The 24337-nt window shown below is 35.5% G+C and overlaps 1 protein-coding gene across 4 annotated transcripts in view; it reads right to left on the bottom strand.

Moving 5' to 3' along the window:
* Positions 1–24337, bottom strand: part of BRD1 (bromodomain containing 1) — a 58462-nt gene that overhangs the window by 3216 nt on the left and 30909 nt on the right. Inside the window, exons 8-12 of one of the 4 annotated variants that reach the window (XM_014868941.2) lie at positions 22027–22515; positions 6970–7105; positions 5793–5920; positions 3837–3943; positions 1411–1565 (exon numbers count right to left, since the gene is read on the bottom strand). In XM_014868941.2, the coding sequence (XP_014724427.1) occupies positions 1411–1565; positions 3837–3943; positions 5793–5920; positions 6970–7105; positions 22027–22515 (1015 nt within the window). Of the gene's footprint in view, positions 1–1410; positions 1566–3836; positions 3947–5792; positions 5921–6969; positions 7106–22026; positions 22516–24337 lie in introns of all 4 variants that reach the window. The other 3 variants (XM_014868940.2, XM_014868942.2, XM_014868943.2) reach the window with 3 other exon arrangements.

Genomic DNA, 24337 nt, shown 5'->3' with positions numbered 1-24337 from the left:
ACAATAAAAGAACCATTACCAAAACAAGTTGGTGGGGTCAGGGTGAAGGGGAGGAAAGGGGCTGAAAGAATTATTGAGTCTTTTCCTGTCCATCTATGCAGAGTACACATTAGAGACAACTGCACAATATTTACATGATTTAGGACCACCTGCATATAGAGACTAATCAGAAAAGTTTAAGCTGCAGAGGACTCCCCAGAACAAGAAGCAATCAGAACAATTAAGAAAGTGACCAGGGAAAACGTGTTATACCAGTGAAACCCAGTATGAGAAAAATAGAGAAAAAGAAGTCTGAGTATGTTCAAATGCAGATGTTCTCTGCAAACAAAGGCAGAAGAATGCAGGATCATATGGAATCCTGAGCAACTGAACAAACATAGTTATGAAGAAGTACCAAATAATTAAGAAAGTAACTGAAGAGCAAAGAAATTATGCCAAAAAAATCTAAGGGGCAGAAGAGCAAACATTAGTTATAAATTTTAGGCAGGGATTTATTTAAGTGATCTTGTACTGGCACAGAGGGAGTCAGGAGAATGGCAGCATCATTAGATGCCACATATAATTATCCAAAGAAGAAACTGAGAGCTAAAAGTAAGCAAATTCAAGAGAAAAACAAGACATGGACAGATTTACAGTTAGCTTGACCTGTATGGAAATGAGAAGAGGTAAGGGTCTACAGAGAACACAGAAGAGAAATACACAGTTTGATGAAAGGTAGATGAGAAGTTTCCATGTCTGGGAAAAACCCACCAAAACCAACTCTAATAACTAAAAGAACACCAAAAAACCTAGTATGTCTCCCCCTACCTCCCCAGAAAAACCCCACCAGCCCTAAAACTGAAGACCACAGGGGAGGGAAAGAGAATGTTTTGTTCCGTGAATTATCCCCCTTCAGGCTCTATGCAGCATATTGCAGATGCCAAAATAAATGGAAATAGGGAAGTTTTAATGAAAAAAAAATAGAAAAGGCTAAGAAGGTCAAATGAAAGTGTTAATAAAGCATTTAACTAAAGAGGTTAAAAATTCGAAGAAAATGCATGAGCAGACTGGGGGAGGAGTGTTATAATTCAAAAAGCAATTATGAAGGATAGAGATAAATGCTAGACTATTACTTTTTAAAAACCTATGAAGCAATTTCATCAGATCAATAAATGAAAGTAGCTTGTAAACAAATAAAAGTATTTAATGAATTATATTTTTTCCAAACTGACAATAAAAAGGTATCTTTCACTGATGATATATACCTTAGTCCAAAAATAAGACTCAAATACGAAATTTTAACCTTACAGTTTACACTTCCTTAGGAATTATATCAATGGAAAAATAACGTTTCAATTTTCTTCTAGACCAAAGGTACAGGTTCTTAAAATTTTAAGTCACTGCATCAAACAATACATTTCAATAACATACCAACTTCTTTTATTGTCAAAAAACAGTACTAAGAACAATTTCTCGTCTGATTTGGTCTGCATTTGTTCTCCAATTTTCAGTACATCTAGAGGTGGCACTGGTATAGTAACACCATTGTGATGGCCAGCAACACGAGGCATCTTAGGGTCAATAATCTGTAAGAGAGAAGAAAGGACAGTTCCTCATATTTAAAATGATGTCATTCCTTTTAAGAAGGTATTACAAAATAAATTAACAAGAAATAAATAATAAACTGAACAGTCACTGAATATAAACTGGCTTTGTGTCACACACAACTTTTTGACATAAGCTAAATAGGCACAGTGGAGACCTACTGGTAGACTTGACTGAAAACACAGAAAAAAGCATTTTTCATCCATATCAGTTCTTCTTAAAAGTCCCATTTGAACTCCACTTAGTACAACTTTGAGACTGACAAGAAGTTTTTAGAAAGAAAAAGTCAAATCAGGATTTCTAAAAGCTGTAACTGGCATCAAATTTTGGGGTGTGAAATTCATATATCTTAAAGAACCAACCTATGTTGTGGAGTATTTCTGTAAAGTACATGCTCCCTACTCAAACTCTGGAGCAAAACTTAAAAACCAAAAATTTGTAACTTCCAAATATCTTGCATATCCAATTCAACGACTCAGTCTTCAGCAAAATATGCAATTACAGCAACAAAGTCTTTCTAAACAAAACTGAGGGAGAGAGGGAACATGCTGCTGAAGTTAAAACTAACCATCCTGATGGAAAAACTCCTTTGCAGGCAGCTCACAGCATTATGAAATGCTTAGTTTCTTCCCAAAGAATGGCTTTTACTCCATGCCTGTTCCACCCATCTCCTACTCTACGAACTCCTGTTGTTTTTCCACCATCCACACTGGCAACAATCTTAATCCACAGTAAACTGACTTTGGGAAATAAATGAATAGAAAGCTAATACTATGGGGAGCTTGTAGAAATCAGAAGAATTTTCTTCTCTTGACAGAGGTTTAACTCTTCAATCAACTTATCCCACTCTCAGCAACACCAGTGCTGACATAAAGGAGAAGGCAGAAAAGGAACCCTTTGGTCTTCATCAGTTTAAATCTAACGCTAACCCCTTTCACAAGACCATCATCAAATCATCAAATTTTCAGCATATGACCCAAGTGTCTTTGAATCACCCACTGAGGGTACTTAAATTCAAGTGCTCTGAATGCCACCTCTCGAAGTTTTAACCTGCCTCTGTATGATTACATTTCATGTTATGCTTAGAACATACATATTAAAAGTTGTGATTGTCCAGACTCATATATAAATCAAGCCAGTGTATGAACTGTTTGTATAACCCTAAAGGCCTAAAGCCAAACGCCTCACCAATATTTTCTCTGCAAGCTTTGATGGAAGTTGAACTGTCTGTTTCTCCTTTAGTAATACACACACACATTATATAGATATCTATATATATCTATATATCTCCTATAATAACAACAGCTTTAAGTTTCCAGTACATCATTCACAACTGGCTGCCATCAGTCAGCTTACTCCAGCTACTGAGGTTTTTGTTTCTTTAATGAGCTGCAGAATCAAGAGTATTTTTATACTCATTTTGCAGCAGAAATAATATATAATGTAGAAACAAAGACTACAGAGACAAGTATGCTGGTTTTAACAGGGAGAGAGACCATTTTCTTTGTAGTAGGTGGTATGGGGCTATGTTTCCGATTTAGGCTGAAAATGGCATTGATTATAAATATAGAGATGTTTTTGTTAATGCTGGGCAATGCTTTCAGAGTCAAGGCCTTTTTCCCTTCTCATACTGCCCCACCAGCGAGGAGGCTGGGGGTGCACAAGGACTTGGGACACAGCTGGGGCAGCTGACCCCAAATGACCTGAGGGATATTCCATCCCATATGGCATCATGCTCAGTATACAGAGCTGGGGGAAGGAGGAGGAAGGTTGGGACATTTAGTGTGATGGCGTTAGTCTTCCCAAGCCACATGTGATGGCTGTGTTCCTGGGGATGACTGAACACATGGGAAGTGGTGAATGAATTTGCTTTGTCTGTGTGCAAAGCTTTTGCTTTCTCTGTTAAACTGTCTTTATCTCAACACATGAGTTTTCTCACTTGCACTCTTCTCACTCTCCCCCCACCCAGAGGGAGTGAGCGAGTGGCTGCAGGAGGCTCAGCTGCTGTCTGGGTTAAACCTCAACACAGGAGTATTGCACATCTCAAAGGGCAGGCACGGCAGCAGAAATTATTGACTTAAAATTTGATATTGCAGTAACTTTACAAACTCAGTGCATGGTTAAAGAAGGCAGAATAAGCCACCTTTATTCAACCTGAATGGGAATTTACCAATTACCTTGAGTTTGCTCACGGTGTTTTCAGACAGACCAGAAACAGTCACTACGGTACTTCTGGGAAGCTGGGCACTTACCAGAGCTGGGTAAGAGGGATATCCACTGCATTTGGCCCATACTACTTTTAGAGGCTCAAGAACAGATGTTGCAGCATCAGTTGAAATCCACATACTGCTATGCCCAACTTCTAAGAACAAAGAAATATAAAATTAAAATGCTCCAGAATGAAACCTCAGACAAATCAGCAGTTCTTGGTTTCCTAATCAATAGCTCATGATCCTTAGAATCCAAATACTAATACCAACTTTCACATACATATCAATAAAAACAAGGCAGTATTCATAAGAGCTCTTTACATGATACAACTATTTTATTCCAAGACTACAGATAAAGAACAAGGGTTTAGACACTTCTAGAATTAGCGTATCTTAAAACATCTTAGGTTTTAGGAAGTGCTTGCCAAGTTCCAGTAATTCTTTCCCTTTGAAAAAGCTCCAAAGAAAACATAAAATTATGTACTTCAGATAACAGTTTCTTTTACTGTGATGACAATCCTGTCACAGAGGTGATGATTTTCAAGATGTAAGTTGCATGGTATATGTTTCCAAGTGTTGGATACCTGGATACCCACACTGAGATTAGTACCTGATAACTTAACAATACTTCTCTGGTATACCTTTGTATTCTTATGCCTAAATTCTAACCAGCATTTTGGTTTCTATTTATTTTTTAAAAATTTTTCTTGGTCTCTCAGACCTGCCCTTTCCTGCAGTCAAGTTCAAAAACATCAATAGGTTTCCAGCAGCAGCACTAGTGTTTTATTTCATCTCAAAAAGCAGGGTAGTGAATAGCTGAGTTGATGTTACTGCGCACTTCTACCAGAATCCTCAATTTTCTTCTCCATTGCCCAGAAATGGATTGAAGTCTGAGACAGGTTTAAGCCTTTCAGTCAACCAAAACCACAACTGGTCCCCTAGATACAGTCCAGAGACTGATCAGAAGACAGTGAATTACACCCTCAAGATGAACTGGGGGTGGTGATCAAAGTGGGAAAAGTTATCCAAGCTCATATGCTGTAAAGGTCAAGCAGCACTTCTTGTATGGGGAAACCCGGTACCAAGATACAGTTCAGGGGCTGCAGCTGCACTTTCTCTAAGCAGTCAGGCAATACTTGCTGCAGAGAGAAAATGCATTTTAAATGGGCATTGCTTATTTATAATGAAAGGTGGCATGCAGATACATGTTCTATCTACACATTACAAAAACGTACCAGGGAAAAAAATGGTTTAAGACCTTTTAAAAGTAGAATTACCAAGAAAAAAGTGTTTAAAGTGATCACATAAAAAATTACTTCATTCTGCACAGTAAGTTCTATTTCTCTATTTCTCTGCTCTGTTAGTAACAGTTTGTGAAGTATTCACATGTCAGTTAGAGAGAGCCATGAAGCTTTCCCTTAAATCATCCTTCATTCACAGACTATTAAAAAATATGTATTTAGAACTGTATCTGGTACATAAAAACAGTACAAGTCTTCTTCAGCACAGCTAACAAGAAAGAAACGTACACTATTCTCATGCTGCAAAGAAAATGGTATTTTAATGCTGAATAGAGAATCATACACAAGCTGATAGGATGCATGCAGCCAGACTCAAGAGACTTCTCAGGTATATATACAAGTAAGAGTCTCAGAATTCTTCCTAGTCAGAATTTATTTCACATGGTAGTAAGGTGTTACTAATCTAGCACATATGATTACTACTTTTCTTTTACAAGATCTGTAAGAGAAAATTCATCTTCTCTTTTTATTTAGAAACCTCTTTATTTCCTCAAGCAAGAAGAGAAAATTAATCACAATCAGTCAGATGCTATTCTTTTTAGGTCTTTAATGAGTCGAAAGCAGAATTTAGTAGTTTCTGGAAAGATATCAATAACACTTTCAGAAGGCTTAATGTATTTAAGCAGTAAAAATAAGAATATTAGAATCTGTCAAATAAATGGACAAAATTATTGAGAATTCAATTATTTATAGTTACCAGCTGCAATTCTTGCTGCTTTGGCATAGTTTCCATTTTCAATGCATGATATCAGTTCACTTCGATCTTCCAGTGTATGTCTCCGTATCAGGGCAGGTTTACCTTTACCACACTTCGGCAGACTGAAACTACAGAAGAATTAATATTAAAACTATCAAGTTTATCAAGTGATAATTAACACTGTTCACTAAAAATCAAAATTTTGAACAAGAATTTAAATTACATCAGTACAGAGTAAAATCAATGGAGCAAGCTCTAAAAATGTTTTGAGTAACACATATAAACAACATAAAATCCAAAGCCCTGATTATTTTCAGACACAGAATTGCCTGGTTATCAGCAAAAGACAGTTCCACTGCTCCAACAGTTCTACTACATAGAAAACACAACTATTGTCTCTTTAATTTTTTACTACTAATTCCAGTCTTTCAATTGTGGAATGTCTCTATATTCAAAATGGAAATTTGTTCTCTGCACACTTGAGTTTTCTTCAAGAAATCATAGAATCTGAACAACAATTATACTGATAATTTGATCTAGAATAGCACACTTAAAATAGATGCAATATTAAATTCTCTTTGTTTCTGAAAGCCTGTTTGGCATGACTGCATTAACACCATTCCCTTAACTTGAACACATGAATAAAGTCCTCTTTTTCTGCCTAACAGATTTACTCTCTACTTTTCTGTATGCCCCATCCTCATAGCCCAGGACTGGAGACAGCTACCTTTCACCCAGAGATCAGTGTTCTTTCAGAAGATACACCATAGGTGATGGATACACAGTTCCAAAGCTATCTAACTACTTTTGCTGGGTACAAGACTCTGCTTTCTAAGTTGCTTCTCTCATCCCCACAAAAATAAACACAGACATTTTTAGTGCTCTGGATTAGGAAAGTAATTAAGCCAAGATACTATATGAAAAAATATATTAGTAGTTTTACAGAGTAAGTGAAGCATAGTCAGTTTAAAAAAAGTAACTGCCTGGATATGCAATAAACTGAATTCAACAGAAGAATCTCAGCAATCCTGAAAGGTATATCAGCTCTGACATAACTGAGAAAATTGAAATGCACTCTTTTTTCCGAAATTTATCCAATCCTCCAATGTGAGTCACAAGCACTACAGAAAACTGATATATCCAGTCTCAAATCTGCATTTCATATTTACAGTTTTACCTTGAGTTACACAAGAGACTGTTACTAGATGAAATACTAGATTCTGATGCACAGCGGCGACGAGGTTCAACTTTTCTTCCTGGAGTATCATCTAATGCTCTCTCTTTACTTTCATCTCCAAAACCATTTGACAGACCTGCAACATAACACAAAAAATAAACTGCATCAAACTGGAAACCACACCATTTTCATTAACAACTTTTTGTATTCAGACAATGTACCATTATTGTTTTGTTCTTCAAGTATTTTGGTGTGATGAAAAAGAATGTGAATATTAACAAAATATGTAATTTCAAGGAAGTATTATAAATAGAAAGTTCTTCTTGTCCAGATTTTAAAGACAGGATGAACCTTTAGGTAAGGTACGAAAAAAAAGCAAGCAAAGATTTTAATATGGGAAATATTAAACGGAGTATCAAATCAATCTTTGCGGTAATGTTTCCAACTATTAAAACAATCGTGCTGCAAAAGCTAAGTAGAAAAAAACCAAAAAAATAAAATGTTACAGATCAGGCAGATTACCAAGTCAACAAAAGGCTTATTTTAATGCAATTCTATAATCATTAAAATACGTTTCAAACACTGAAGTAAAGACTGATATGGATTTCTTCATGACACTATCTAATTCTTCCTGGTAGTCTTTCTATTTCAGTAAAGTCAGGCTGACTGACACGATGATGACTGTTTTCTGTCACCAATAATCAATAATATACATGGTACTGTTTTCAATTAGCCTTCCCCTAACACAAGTTTATATACATCAAAGAATATTACATTTTAATTTCATAATTGCAATGAAAACATTAAAAAGGCTTTTATATTACAATCTACTTATTTGATGAGCTGTTGCAAATCCTGCTCTGGTTTGTATACCAAACAGTATAGTCCTTATTAAGCCATTTCTATACTTGATTAAAGAGGCAATGAAAAGTTTTAAGACAGCATTCTGAAGACTTTCCAGGGTGTGTGGGAGTGTGTGCGAAGATGTGGACATTAGGACTAACACGGAAAGAATCCAACAGACTCTAGAATATCATCAGAAATGGACTCAGCTAAAGGCAATGGTACCAGCCTGCAATCAGCTACTGCACACTGTAGGCTACAAGAAAACACAATTTTAAAACACGTTCAATTCTTAGCATGCTGCTCACAACACAAGAAAAAGCTACCCATCCCAGCCATCCTTACCACTACCAAGAGTTGAAGGCCATCATGATCATTGTACATTTAGACCCAGTCAAACTAGGTGATGCAACTTCACATGCCCCTCCACAGAGCACTGTGCTATGAAACAATCACGACAAAACTTCCTTTATTAATTCTTCCAGTACGTTTGCTACAAAGACCTCTGCAAAAGAGGCTGATAACTAAGGAACTTGAGCTTAGCAAGTTACTTTGTACAATCCAGTAATTTTTCAAGCATTTCCATACAGTGACTTAGGGGGTTTTCCCCTCCGCCCCAGGAAACCTTCCATTTGGATTAATAAATTTTCGATTTTTAAGAGAAAAAGGAGTATATTTACTCAAGGTTCTGGAAGATTTACATATAAGCATTCTCTTTCATTGCCATTTAGTTTACATTGTAAATATTAATTCAAGAATGTTACTTTTGTAACTCCTATATTTACCTTTGATTTCCTACAGAAGAAAAATGATAAAGGTAGCATTGGCCTGAGTGTCAAGCACCAAGCTATTAATCAGTGGTATTGTTTAGTCTTGTTCTCACTCTCAGAAAGTTGATAAAAATATCTGCAGATTCAGGAGGTCCTAGACTGTGCTGGAACAGAGCATGCTTTATGAAAAAGTGTAGAGGGGAATTTAAGTTTTCACAATACATTTCACATGGCATTTGAAAAGAAAAGCTATAAAAACCCCATTCTGCAAAGGACATCTCTTATGTCTCGGCAAAAAATATTTTTTGTTCTTCAATATCCTGTCAGACTTATCTTTCAAGTGAGGTGTATAAACTGTTTTGTTTTCATCCTGCCACAAGCTGGAGACACATTACTCAAATTATCACTCAGGCATCTAGTTAATGTGAAGCAGCTATCAGCAGAAACGAGTCAGATCCAGTGTGAATTTTAAATAGGAAGACATCAAGTGATGATTGCTGCTGCTACTAAAACACCGGCACATTTCAGGTTCCCAATGGACTGTGAAAGTGGAAAGAAGTACCTGTATTATAACAGCACGTGCATAACATTTAACCATATATAAGCCAAATGTAACTTGGATGCTTATCTCTGCATACACTGGTTTTGTATGTACATGCACACCCAGGACAAAAAGGCTTCATATTTTTATTATTTCAATCAGTTTATGACTGTACTACCACCAAAATGGACATTTTGGCACTCTCAGTCCCTGGCAATGGCATCTTCCCTTTGTTAACAAGTCAGTACCAAGAAATATGTGGTCATAGTAAAGAGTCAGTTTTCAGCAATGCACTGGACAAAGCAACCATGTGATCGCCTGATTGCTGAAGTTAAGAAACAAGGGATACAACAGAAACATGCAACTATAGCAATGGAGACAACTCTCTGAGGTGGCAGCCTTATTCTAGTTTAAATATAAGCTGTGAGTTTAATGACTCGTTTAATTCACTTCAGATTACTGTAAAAAATGTTTTATCAATCTGCAGAATGGTTACTAACAGTGATGTCTTGGGTTCTGCTGGGATAGAGCAAATTTTTTGCTGAGTAGCTGGTATAGTGATGTATTTTAATTTGAGTGTTGATAACACTCAAATGTTTGAGTTGATGAGTAGTGCTGACAATAAGTCAAGGACTTTTCAATGTCTCATGCTCTGCCAGTGAGCAGCTGCACAAGAAGGTGGGAGGGAGCATGGCCAGGACAGCTGATCCACACTGGCCAAAAGGATATTCCACACCATGGAGTGCCGTGCCCCACAGATAAACTGATGAGAATTGGCTGGGAGGGGCTGATACTGGAGGGGCTGATCACTGCTGGGGGCAGGGGTTAGCAGGTGCTATGCAACAGTATTTTGCATCACTTGGGTTTTTCCTCTTGGGTTTTATTCCTTTTTCTTATTGTTATTACTATCAATTTAACTTTGTTTCAATTATTAAACTGTTCTTATCTCAACCCAGAAGTTTTACCTTTTTCTGATTCTCATCCTCATCCCACTGTGGGGAGGGAGGAGTGTGGAAGTGAGAGTGGCTGGGTGGTACTTGGTTGTCAGCTGGGGTTAAACTATGGTAAGTGGGGAAAAAACTCCACAGCATTTCTGACAAAAAAGGAATACTAAAGTGCAAAAGAATTTAGAGGTTCCTAGACATATTTCTCTCTTGCTTGTGGAAGTATGAAAAACAAAGAACATGCAAGCTATCAGCAGGAGTAATTTTCCTGAGCATCAAGCCCCAAATGACAGGAGCATACAAAATCCATGAGACTCCAGTTAATACAGTCCACATTTCAGAAGTTATAAGGAATAGGCATTATTTTAAGAAAGGAAAACCTCAAAGCTTATTTTAAACGAAACACACTCAATCTAGTCACAGATGAAACAGCTCACAAGTGACCTTGTAACTTGCCAGGAAAAAAAAACGAGGCAATAAAATCGAAGTGCTTAATGGTAGCAGCACTGATGTGCAAAAAAAAGATCAGATATACTACACAATTTGGTTTCTGTTACATCGTTACAAAACTATTTTCTGCAATGAATCATGAAACACCCAATGTCCTGTAGCTGCTAGAGTAAGTGAAATTAAAGATCTCCATTTGCTTTAAGGAACTTGCATTTTACTGAATCAGTAGATATAAATAAGAAGGCCAAATAAAGAAAGTCCATGAGATCTAACTCATCCTGCTTGCAACTTTCCAAAAGCTCATGATTTTGTTGGATCAAATGAGCTTTCTCTACAGTCATGGAGTGAAATTTTATGTCAGGTACTGAACTTCTTACACATATTGCCTCACCAACACCACTGAATGATCCTCCTCTTCCTCCCAAAAGTCCTAAAGATCAAACTAAAAGCCCTTCATTAGTGGTTCACTTCCTTTACTTTTCCCCTCTGTGCTTAAGTTTCTTCAAAAAAGCAGTCCACTCCCAAGAGGCAGAACTTTTTTCAATTAAAAAGGGAATTCTAAAACAATGAAGTTCTGCTATCAGTCTTAAATGTAGGGTTACTGCCATTTCTAATCTTCGGCTCAATTTCAATTTATGTGGAAAATTTACTGCCTTGCCAATCATAGCGTAACACAACCATTTTGAAAAAAAAAGAAATGCTAACCGAGAAGAAAAAAAAGTAAGACAAAGAAGATCAGCCTGACACTTTTCCACAGCTCTCACTGCACTGAAAACTGTACCTATCAGGCAAAGTTTTAACTTTTTCTCAACAGTGCCAGTTTGTTCTTAGGCTACAATTATAACTTTCACTGACTACCCACATCAAGCAAGTTAGAATCTTGTCACCCACATTAAATTAATGGAAGCAGGAAAAGGTAATTTCCAAAAGAGACCAGAAGTCTGGAAAACGTGGTAGAGGAACAAAGCTCAGTATAGTCCAAAGAGCAGCAGAGCAAGTCCATGAATGTACAAAATGCTGCCCCAGAATACAGAATTGTACATTTCAGACTGTAATCACATCTTACAGTTCTGCTGTATATATATATATATACATATATATATATATATATATATATATAGCCTGATGCAAAATCAAGCATATCCAAATGTAAGATGAAGTATTCTCCTATAACTAGAGCTGAAGGGCTGAGATTCAACCACTAAAAAAACTGGGAGCATTCAAAAAATGACTGCACAGAGTGCACCAGCACTTCTACTACACTATTTAGTCTAATTTTCAGTCGCAACTTGTGCACTTACCCAGAACCAGTGACGTTACTCTTCATTAAAATATATATACAGTAGAGGAAAATCTGTATTTTATTTAAAAAACCAACATTTTTTTCTTAGTAGGTTTCTCTTCTCCAAGGAAAATGAGACTTTATTTGGGGGAAGGGAAGAGGATGTAGATGCAGCATTCTTAGATAATCTGCTCTCAGAGAACATATTCTGGGAATAAGAATGCTGGGACTGGTAAAACTCTGCGACCAATCTGTGTCACATATACTACAACACGTACAACTTTGTAACTTACGGAAATGGGGCAATATATTGAATGAAGAGCATAGTTTCATATATGTCAAAGACTTCCTCCAAGAGTGTTCATTTCTATTTGTTTTTTTGTTTTAAGGATGGCTGGTGTCTCCAACATGATCCAAATTAATTACTTCAAATGTAATTGTCTTTCTGCGTTCCAAAATGATCATTTAATTGAATTCCATTCCATGTTGAGGATAATAGAAAATAATTAGGATCCAAAGAGATAAATACCCAGCATGATATTAGTTAATATGAGAACCTGGAAGACAGTGAAAAAGCCATTAAGTCTCTCTGAAAGGAAACAGAGCTTTCAAATAAATAAGCCATCCTTACAGCTGTGTCCAGAGACAGTGAGAATGACACAAGTGTCCTATGTATTCTATCACTAAAATCTAAGCTTTCTAAAGGGACAATCTAAGTAAGTTTCACTTTGATTCAGGCCTCTTTCTTGAAAAAGAAAATACTGCAAGTCATTGAAAACACAGAGTACAACCTCCACGTGCATGATATGCATCAAGAACACAGTTTAGAAACTTATCTAAAAATACCTCCAGTAGGAGTAAGAAAGGAGATGTCACCAATTTAGGGGGATTTATATATACAGATAAGCACACACAGGGTAACTGAATAGTTGAAGGTAATAAATCGAAAAAAGTTACTGTATTCTTAAAAATGCAAACCTTGGAAGTGGGCAGATTGCAGAATCAGGAAGGCATCCATTAAGTTGTTTTTTTTTTCAGAAGTAAGAGTCTAAGACCCCAAGAGTAACCCTTTAAATGTTACTTCAAACAGTAACTTCTAGAGTGCAGTAGGAGTATTAAGCACAATTCTGCTTTTCAGAATACACAGATGAGTATCAGAGGACATCAAAGCTTCCAGTGCTTAAAACAGTCTTCAATATGCAAAGAGGAAGCCAGTTACTCAAAGACTACAAAGCCTGGTGTGAAGAATCCCCTTGGAAATAAAGCTTTTAGAACTTGCTTAAAACCTGGTCATGGCTAAAGACAGCAAAGACAGCTCCATATGAACCTGTGATGTGGCTCCTACACACTAAACAGCAGCACCTTTCAAGATCCTAACCAGAAAATGTTAGCCTTTGAAAGTTTAAGTGACACAGAACAAATACAATTTGGTGGCTCAATGAATGGCCTGTTTGATGAGTTCCAAAAGAATGCCAAAGAATTAATATTGTGACTACTAATTTTCTTCAAATCTGAGAATAAGAAGCGTCTCTGGCAAATCAGATGAGATTCTGATACAATAGCAAAATCTGATTTACACAACAGAAAGGAAAACGAATCAACATTTAATAACTACTGCTTCCATAAGATAAGGATCATACATTGCTCTGCACTACAACAGGATGTCTCTACTGTAGGATGACTGTTCAAGGCATTTTAAAATATGCAAGTGGGAGGCAGCCTTAGTGGAGGAGTTTGAAAACACTCCAGAGAGCTCTGAAATGAAAAAAGAGCATACCAGAAGAAACATTTCTCAAAAAACCAAAATGTACAACTTCTTCTAAGACAATATCAAGTTTTCCAGTGGTACAGACAAATGAAGCAGTAGAGTAGAAAATGCCATTAAAAAGTGCACACACAATCTAAAAAATTCAAACCAAACTTTACAGACTGACTTCCTGAATCAGCTTTGGTTTATATAATTTATGACATGTAAAACAGAAGATTGCAAAATACAAGCTTTCAGTGCCTGAATCACATACACACCAATGGTATCCCATTCAGGATCCAAGAAATTACTATAGAAAGCCAGTGATATTTAGGACTTCTTATTACCTTGGCAAAAATTACTTCAGAGGATTTATGATCAGAATCTTTTTTCCAAATATTTTTTAATGATTTATACCCAAACAGTTAAGATCCTTAAGAAAGAAACATTTTTTTATACGTTTTCCTTTTGAAGCTTTTTACTTTCTCACCTACAAAACCCTGATATAAATTAAAAAATCTTTAGAGATTTCTTAAAGACTTACATCAATAAATATTATTTTAATTAACAACTTATATAATGAAAAAGCATGATAATTATTATCAATATACTGCATGAAAATCCTAGTGTCTAGCAGTCTTTCAGAGCAGCCCAGCAGGATCTACACCTACAAAGGCTGCTCCATTTCCTCAACCAAGCTTTCCTGAATGGAACTAACTTTTGGAAATTACTATCTATAGGATTTTACACAGAGCTTTTATCAACACAGTTTTTTCTTCATTGAAAGTAAAGCTTTCCCTGTAATTGTGAGAACACAATTTTTGAGTATGGTATCCAAAGAAAAGAAAACAGATGGACAAAGAACTCCAGAGCTCTCCTATGTAAGCAGGTCCAGCAATTCTATTCTATTAAAAATAAATGATTTAACATTTATTAGCCTTCTAAAGCTATTTAGGAAAACTGGTTCATAATTTGTTCCTCTTTCTAGGACAGGGAACAGAAAATGAAATTGAAGTTGCTACTTGAAAGAAAGATCCAGGCATAGATCTGCCACTCCTGAGATGACATACAGGATACCACAATAAACTGCAAATCTTTTAATTACTTCAGTAAGTTACACAGCTGCATTCCCAGTCCTAATTTTCCAGGCCTTTTTTACCTTGAGAGGTACTTCATTCAGAGACATTAAAACTTCATGTAATTCAGTGTAAAAGATCCAGAGCTTTACAGCCTCCTTCTATAGCAGCTTGCAGAGTACTTGAGGAAGTGCATGACCTGAGTCGTTTGACACTGAAACATCATACTAAAAAATTATTCCAGCCTAGCAAAAACTAACAGTGCTTGCTATCCTAAGATTGTCTTCCTGGCTTCACTGACAGGAGCTGGAAAAACCAGATGAGATGTTTCACTGCTCATGCAGTCAACCTGACAGTGCTTGAAAGCATCATCAAGTGAACATAATCAAGAGCTATTAAATACCAGCCCAGCTTTGCTATTTTTAGGCAAAACTGAACAAAATATTTAAAATAAGGCTGACTTGCATGTTTATATCTTTGTATCTGATCAGATGAATCTATAGTTGCTTTTTTCCCCTCAGACCCTTTTATTTTCAACACAGATTTTTTTTAGAGAACTCAGAAGTTAGCCATGCTTATCAGCTGAGGATTAGTTCTTAGCATCTACTTTTGTCTCAATTTTTTTCCAATGCCACGCTGTTAGGAAGTAATTTCTGAGCATTATTACAGCTTTGGAGGGAAGGAAAACAGGAGAAGTCAAAGAAGAAAACAGAATAAAAGTAAGGAGAAGAGAAAATGAAATCAAAGCAGAGGCATTACCACATTTAGGATAGCATGGCCTGTCAAAGTGACAGCATGACCAATGACTGCTGTTTTGGTAGCAACAAAACAAAGCAACTTTGCTTCCATTTTACCCATTCTTGAGTATTACATCTTTCTTTGTATGGGATATCTTACTTCCCCTGTGTACACCGAAGAAATTACACCTGGGTACTACAATGAGAAACATAGTAGAGAGCTATTCAATTAAAACTATCCCCAAACACGGGATTGTGTGTATGATACCATGGACAAGTACATGCTAACATAATTACTCTTTATGAAGGACATTCCTCTGTGCATGCAAGTACATAATCTAATCTGTTCTCACTGAGGGGAAAAAGGGAAAAAAACCATCACAAACCATAAATCCACACACAAACCTTCTCTGAGAGACATTAATCTGCAGTCAATCACAGTGTGTAAACTGTCCCACTCTCCACTCACAGCAGAACGGGCCGTGACTGGTACTTGTGCCTGCCAGGTTCAATGTCTGACTTACTGTTGGAGTCAGTGCATTAACCTTTTCTATTGCCCACCTCTTAAATCAGACCTGTGGGTCAGTATGTGGAGGATGGATTAGATAACCTTTAAAGGCCCCTTCCAACCAAATTATTCTATGATGTTCCAACCAGGTCAGCTGACTTGATCCACTGTATGTCTGGTAAGAGGGGACTTCACAGTATCTAAGCCTGTGAATTTGAAGGTAGGTCATCTATACTCAGCCCCAGCACTGTGGCAAGTATCTTCTTAAATAAATTAAGAACACACTTATAAAAAGTACAGTGTGAATCTCGGAATTCACTGACTTTTAAAATATTTTCAATAAATCCCACAGTTCTGTTTACCATCTGCACCACACAGAAAAAATAGTCTTAAATGTCACAGATGAAGCACATAGGGGACTATGACATTTAATTTTTTAGAAAGACAAACCTGTGCCATGAAATGATATAAGTATTAAAAATCAGTACCAGAATACAGTAAAAGACTCCACAATTCCTACAGGATCAAGACAAACAAAAGGGCTTCTAGAAATTACTGTATGTTGGGTGCTAATAACTAAGATCTTAAAAATAATGCAAAAGACATCACTTTCAAAGAAATTAACATGTTTAAGACCCAAGAAAAATTTCCAGAACACTAGTGTATAATGCACCATATGCATGCACACACCTCACAAACCTTGAAAAAATTTGCCATTTATCGAGGTGTTCATCAACCCCCACCATTCTCAACTATGTTGCTCAAAATTCCCCCTATTTAATAATATAAATCAAGAAATAGGAAAATTATTTTTCATAGCTAGGAAGTTAATACTATGATTATTTATATCTAATAAAACCAGAAGAAACATTTATTTCTGTAAAAACCATTGTGAGTGTTGATTGGCATAAAATAGTTTCCTACCCCGTCCTTCTGCCTTATGCACTTATTTTATTCTATGTGTATTACAAACATCCACCCCTATCTCTTGGAATGTTCCCAGAAATTAAATTGGCAGAATTTTTCATAGGGCTGGCAGAACTCCTGTCTAAAGTTCGAGTGGGCCAAAAAGAAATTAAGAAATGAAGCGGGATTCTTTTTTTTCTTCCCCTCCTAATTTCTCTCCTTAATTTGCTTTATTTTCTTAGCAAATGGTCCTACACTCTCCAGGGACCTATCAACCTACTAGAAAACCAATTAACCAAACTTATCCTGACAACTCAACATGTTGTCAAGATTCCTTCAGTCCCCAAGTCTCTAAACAGACAAATTTAACAATACAGGGAATAATTCCTTTTAAGCCTTCACAATGTCCACACACTCTCCAATACTTTGTTTGCAAATACACCTTAAAATGTTTTATGTTTCCAAACCTCCTGCAGTCAGGCAGCTAAAGTTCTTGGACACCACTAAGTGCTCAAATAATTAAATTTCAAATCAGACTTCACATGAAACAATCACTATGCATTTAAATACAACAAATCGGGACTATGGATCTGTCAACAGATTTAGTCAAATTATTGCACTTGATTAATGAGTATCAATCATGTATATATATATATATATACATACATACATATACACACACACATGTACGATCATTCCTGTCTATGCTAACCAGAAATTATACCAATTTGGTTTTTTTTTCCACTGAGCAACTTCTAATTTAGTTTCTTTTAATTTACCTCAAGTACGTAAGTTTCTTAGATATGCATGTTTTACTTTCACTTCCTCTACTGAGTGAATGGTAGCTGAATGCTGTACATATGAAGCTTAACTTTTAGCCAAACTGGCCTGTGATCCAGAGAGGCAAAGATTCATTAGAAATCAAGTACTCAAGAATTAAAAAAATAAACTGTGCTCCATTTCACTCCAGACACAATGTCTACCCGTATCATATCAAATTAAATAATAGCGGTCCTCACTACAATATTAAATTCTATCAAATGGAGATGGAATTCATATACACATTACTTCCCATCAGTTTGTAGTAGTTGTGCAGAAACAAAGTCAGCCCAACATTTACTAACAGATTTAGTAAGGAATCTTTGTTGTATACTGATAACTGTATGTGAAGTATGTATTAAGAAATGATAAATTCCCCCACTCCGTGCTTTTTACTGTGTGAATATTCTACTTCAGTGATCCATATTCTAAATACTTGTTTACATGTGTTTCAGTAGGTTGAGAAAATCTGTGTAGCTGGAAGCAAAATTATGAAGTAAATTATATACTTCACTGAAATTTTCTACTACTGCATTTGGACAAGAAATAATAGAAATTATTATTTCAACAATTTTTACTACAACATACTGCACTATAATAATCACAATCTGAAATCCTGATCCTATGGTAAGTTACCTATGGTTGTTTATTTTAAATACTTAGTTTTTAATTAAAATAGAGAGTACTGTAACAGTAACCATGAATTATTAACCAAAATTTACAAAAACTTAGAGATGATTAAGAACACCAAGTACATATGCAAATCTCATCTGATCATAATCTAGCCTTTTACAATGTTAAAAATGGTTTCTTAAAAAAATAATTTGTTCTATCTGCTATCTTACTTGTAAGATACTTATACAGCTGATACAGGCAAATACTTAATGGTCAGTAAAATATACCTTCTATCCACTAATCAGTTTCATTTTTCTCTGATGTAATAACTGCACAAAGTATTTCCCTGACAAAAAGGATTCATCTTTATAATAAAAGAGCAAGATAAGTATACAATGGCTATTTTGAAAAGGTCATTGAATTTATCACAGTAAAGACCTGATGTGCCCAACCTTCAAGAATCATACATCAATCTCTGATGGCATGAAAATTTCCTAAGTATACCAACAATCTTCTTTTGGAAATTGTTGCTAGATACCATGTGAAGCAAACCCAAAATATATCAAGTATGTATAAGAAATTTTTAAGCATGTCTCTGCTATGTAACTGTCATTTTCTACATAGCAACTACAAAACAGATGTACTCTGTGATAATGCCCTAGGAGAGCAGTAGGAAATTTAAATTTAAGATTAGACTACACTCCTGCTTCTTAGACTACATTTCCTGCTGCTATATTTTAAAGATTCACATACGAAAGGTCAGAGTATTGAAATGAACTGCCTTCAGTCCTCTTTGAAGGTTAACTCATGTTGTTCATTAGTCCCCTATTTCTGAAAAAGAGTTGGCATTTCAGTAATCTTGTGCATGAAGCCAACAGCATGTGGGACACCACACTTACAAAGGACTGTATCAGTGGATCCTAAATGTGTCTTTCTTGAAAATAACTGGAAAAACATCAATCCCAAATGTAAGTTAAGAAAACACAACAAAAGCAGTCTAAAAGAATAACGAAACCAGGTACGTATGATTTTACTCAACTAAATAAACTTTAGTCTTCCTTTGAACTTCGTCACATAAAAATACAGGAATGACAAGAAAGGGGGAAACACTGAAGAGACTGAAAAGTTAAGGACAGAAACAAGACATCCTTAAATAATGCCAAGAATGCTCATATTAGCTGTGAATAGGTAAGGAAAAAAAAATATTTGACAGTGCAGCTCTCCACCATTTAAAAATTTCAATGCTTTGCATATTAAGCAAAACTCTTTTTAACTTTTTCTGTATTCAGTAAAATTAAGAATAGTTAATATTCACACCATTCAAAGAAAACTGTGCAACAATAATTCATTTTCAGCTGCAGGGATTTCCCACAAAGCTGCTAACTCATGTCAATGCACACAGGAAGCCTGTTGCATGCCTTTTCATGTGGTTGGATGGCTTTGGAAGGAAAAGCTCTGCTGGATTCTACTGAATAAAAACATTTTTACCTAGCGCATGAGGTTAAATTTTGTAAAAAATAACCAAATAGAAAGAATGTATTGCGGCATACATCACCTAATGCATCTTAATTGTAACACAAACATCTGCACAAATCATTACTAGCTGCACACATAAAAAAATCTCAATTGCTTTTAAATCTTGATAAGTATCTGACATTTGTGCTGGCTTCCTGTTGAACTGTAGCACGAGATAGCTGCCAACTGCAAATATTTTGGATTTTGTGTCTCCACACTAATTTAAGCAAACATGAGGAATAAAATTTCCTATGTGAAAACAAAACGTTTGGTTGGAACACAGGAAAACTAATCAAAGGAACAAGATCAGATAAACTGTCACATCTGTATGAACCATATATGCTTAAAACACAAAATGAAGAATAACTAGAACATTTTCAGGTGACTATTAATTGGATAAACCATTTCAATTCACTCTTCTTGAACAAGTACAAATGCTAACTATAAATGCCCCCTACGTATTAGTTCTATATAAATTTAATTCGCTTTATATCTTTACTAGTTTAAGAAGAGATTACATAATTTTGTTTTAAAATAACAATAGAAAAACTTTTTAACTTCTGGATTTTATTCCTGTAACTGGGTTGTTAGTTTTGAAGACAATCAAAAGTATATTTGCTCTACATACACCTAACTCCACATAGAGAAAGAAAAAATGGCTGAATTTAAACATATTCAGGAATCATATGGGTTTTGGTTTTGTTGATGCCTTTTTTTCCCTTTGAAGAATTAAGTTAGTTTTCTTACAAAATAAAACATCTTTTCTTCCCCTAAAGAAAAAAATCACAATCTTTAACATAAACATTTCAAGGAATTAGGACTAATTCCCGGTGTGATCTACCACCAAATGATTCACTGTGTGTGATAAAATGCAATCTATATACAGGCACATAATGAAATCATCTAGACTATAAACTAGCAAATTAGGATATTTAGAAACAGAAGCTTTTTATAATATTAATAAAGATTAACTCATTCCTATTATCACACTGCCTTCACTTGGTACTTACTTCAGAACTAAAGTACCAGATCAAATCTACATGCTCTTTCCAAGCTGTTAGGAAAATGAATGGAAGTTGGGGCTTTCCAAACAGGCTAACCAAACAAAACCCCAAAAATATAAATGAAAAACAATTCCCCTCACTAAATCTTATGTAACGTTTTCCCATGCTATGATTCCAGCATTAGAATCATTAGTGTCCCCATCTTATCACTCAAAAAAACCCTAGCCAACCAACCAATTTTAAAAATCGCACCACCCCACACCTCAAAAAATCCTGTTATTCAAAACAAAAAAATTCCCATCGAACAAAAAAGAAACAACCTAAAAAACACTTCCCTTTTCCCCCAAATAAATCCCCCCCATCCCCCCAGCTTCTAAAGCACATCTTCACACCTAATGTTCAAATTGAACTCCCATCACTTTCATTCAGAGATAAAATCTTCCTAAGCTGTTTTCATATCTGCGTAAGGGTACCCAACATGACAATGAAACAGAATATTTATTTCAAAGGTAATATAAAAATCATAGCAATGGCTGTGGATGACATTAAGGAACTACCCATAAGTAATTTCCTCATGCTGCTTTTCTTCCTCAAAGGTTTTACATGAACTTCTCAAATAAATAGAATTATGGTGTGCTAAGAGAAGATATAATTATATGTCTTGAGCTGTTCTGCAGTAATGTATCAAGATAACATTTTTTTTAAAATATCCTTTAGAGAAGTCTCCTTAAGAGCATAATCTTACCTTCAACTCTACTTAAAGTGCACAGACTAAAGAAAAAAACCACATGAAGTGTCATTATACGTTGGGATTTTAATGCTTCCATAAAATACATGGATATACAAAGTGCCCCATACACAGTCATCAGTTTCATAATGTAAAAATATGCTTGGAGTAACACTCAGCAAAATGAAATCATACACGGCACAAGCATTTTTCATGCTCCTGCTTAAAAGCCTTCTAGTTTTGGCATCACATGTCAAGTTTCCATGTAATTTAAGAGGGAATTTTCAAAAGAGGAGCCGATTAATCTTTCCTACAGGTTTCACATACATCGATAAATGTAATCTTAAAAACTGCATCATGAAACTAAGGAACGCAAACTTGGTTCAGTAAGTCTAACTGTCAAGGGCCAACTCAAAATTGAGTAATAATTTTCTAAACTGTAACTACTCAGCTATGAGGACAACCTGTTTCAAGTGCTAAAATCTGAAGATTAACAATCACACATACGTAAAAATGAACAGGTATGTTAACTTTCCAGAAGCATCCATTCAAATAAGTTTTGTAAGCATTTACCTGTATCCAAGCGCTTTACAGGGGACTCATCATCAACCTCAGAATCTCCACATGCACTCCTTGATCTTTTCCTTGGGTGCAGAAGTGTCTCCAACCTTGGAAGGACTACAGACAAAAAGGTTTTGGTCCCTAGCTGTGGAGAAGTTGGCTGGGTTTCAGTGTTCTTTGCAGACTTTTGGGGGCTTATACTTTTCGATTTGCAGAAGAGAATGGATGTACGTCTGTTTACATCAGTTGATGACTCAGCTACAGCAGAAACAGTCGACTCATTGAGATTACTGTCAAGTAAGTGTTCTGGAGTGTGTCCATTTATTTCTTTCTGAATGGAAGTGCTATATAATTCATTATCAAATTTTACTCTTTTGTAAAGCTTACTCTGCTCTGGATTGAGTTCTACTGGTTTGAGGGTTGGTGGTTCTGAATTAGTCTCCAAGTTTGAAGGAAGAGGTAATGCATCTGATGGTTCAAGTTTAGGGGGAGATTTATCTCCTGAAAAAATTATAAATAGAGTGTGATTTTTGAAAACCTGTAGTTATAAAGTCTATTATAAAACTCACTATAAATGTGCAGCCCACCAAATAAATTGTTGTCTGGAAACAAAGCATAACATTTTAAAACCAAAACTTGTCTAGCAACAATCTGTCCTAGTTAGTAGTTCCTACTTTTATACTGGGAATGTAACAGGGGTTACATAGATAGGAAAGAAGATGTCTATAGTTGGTGTTAACAATTTATACCTGGATAAGTACTTTCTTCTTCTCATGCAGTTGTGTTAGTTTCATTAACTAAAAACTACAAAATCTATTTTTTCATTATTAAGTTGTGGTGGCGGATGATTATCTGTTAAATGTAATTATACTGCCATTCAAGTAAAATTTTTGATAATGTAAGTTTTTATCTATTTCACTTTGTCAATGTTCACCTTATCTGCCTATGAAAAATTTTATCAGCTAATCAATTAAAAAAAAGTATTTGTAACCTGTTCTACTTAAGTGAACTGTGTTACAAAATCTACACAAGGGCATGATTTGTAAAGCCTTTTTACAGTTATGACCAGAAATTTTATCTAATAAAAAGTAAAAAAATGGGAAAGAAAAACCCAACACCCCTAAAATCTTGCAGCTTGATTAGCCACTAGTTGGCAAATAACACACTTGATAATGCAGATTTGATATGAGAAATCAGAAGAAACACCCGCTACCATTTTTCTCCAGGCCCCTTCCCCCCACATTTTAATTTTGTTTTAGTATGATCATGTCCCACTCAATTCCACTAAAGCCATGCTGGGAAAAGACAATAGAGATATGACAGTGAGTATATAAAAGTAGTTTCAGTTTTTCATCACAAGTAATGGGAAAGAAAAAAATATTCTAGTACTGCAGCATTCCCTAATAGAAACAGAAGAATGTCCCAACCCATAATTATGAACTCAAAAAGATGTGAAAATCTTTCTAGCTTCCAGAAGAATCTTTCAAAATACAAGAAAGGAAATACTTATTCTAGAGTAACTGTATAACACTAATGTACTATTTATGCCATCACATGAAATATTTAAACTTAGCTAAATTTTCTATGCCACCTAAAGAAAGGTGTAAAACCCTCAAGCGTTTAAGCTCTCTATTTGCAGTTTATTTTATTTGGTTTTGGCCCAGCAATGTTTACTTGGAAATCAGTAATTTCTAAGTGCAGAAAAATCTTTACCTCATTGCTTAAGGTTTAATTAAACAATAGCACAGTTCATATTAAAAATACCCCCTGTTTTTAAAATACAGCATGACTGATACATTATTTGAAGGCACATAGGTATTTGAATTGGTAACTAATATTTCAGGAAGACTGTAGAATGAAATGTACCGTCAGATAAGCACATTTAAACTACTAGCCATTAAAAAAATCCTGTACTTTAGAATCTCCAAGGTGACTTTCTTTGTGAAGAAATTTTGATTTTCTTACAACTAATTATAAAATATTTGGAGAAAGACTGAAGAACATAAAACCACTCAAGAATTATTTAGAAATAAAACCTAAATTTCACTGGGTTATTCTGGTACTGTATTTTTCACATGATCAAAGACTGGAAACAGAATTGCAAGGTGGTAATTCACAGTTCTATCAAAGTCAGCTCCTGTAGAGATCCTGGGCACAGGATTTTAATACTTTTCTTATCTTTTTTTTTTGGGCAGTTTCTTTTCTTTACTCCTCTATGTACCTTCCATTTGAGAACTGAAATTTGAAAAAATTATTGCTCTCCACTAGATCAGAACCATAACAACCAACCCTGGATCGTGCCTCTCATCATGTTTTATTTAAA

Source organism: Sturnus vulgaris, chromosome 5 (assembly GCF_052056855.1).
Source record: "Sturnus vulgaris isolate bStuVul1 chromosome 5, bStuVul1.hap1, whole genome shotgun sequence".
In the NCBI taxonomy this organism is placed as follows: Eukaryota; Metazoa; Chordata; class Aves; order Passeriformes; family Sturnidae; genus Sturnus; species Sturnus vulgaris.
The sequence above is the reverse complement of the archived record's forward strand: the minus strand, read 5'-3'. Positions and strand labels throughout refer to the sequence as shown.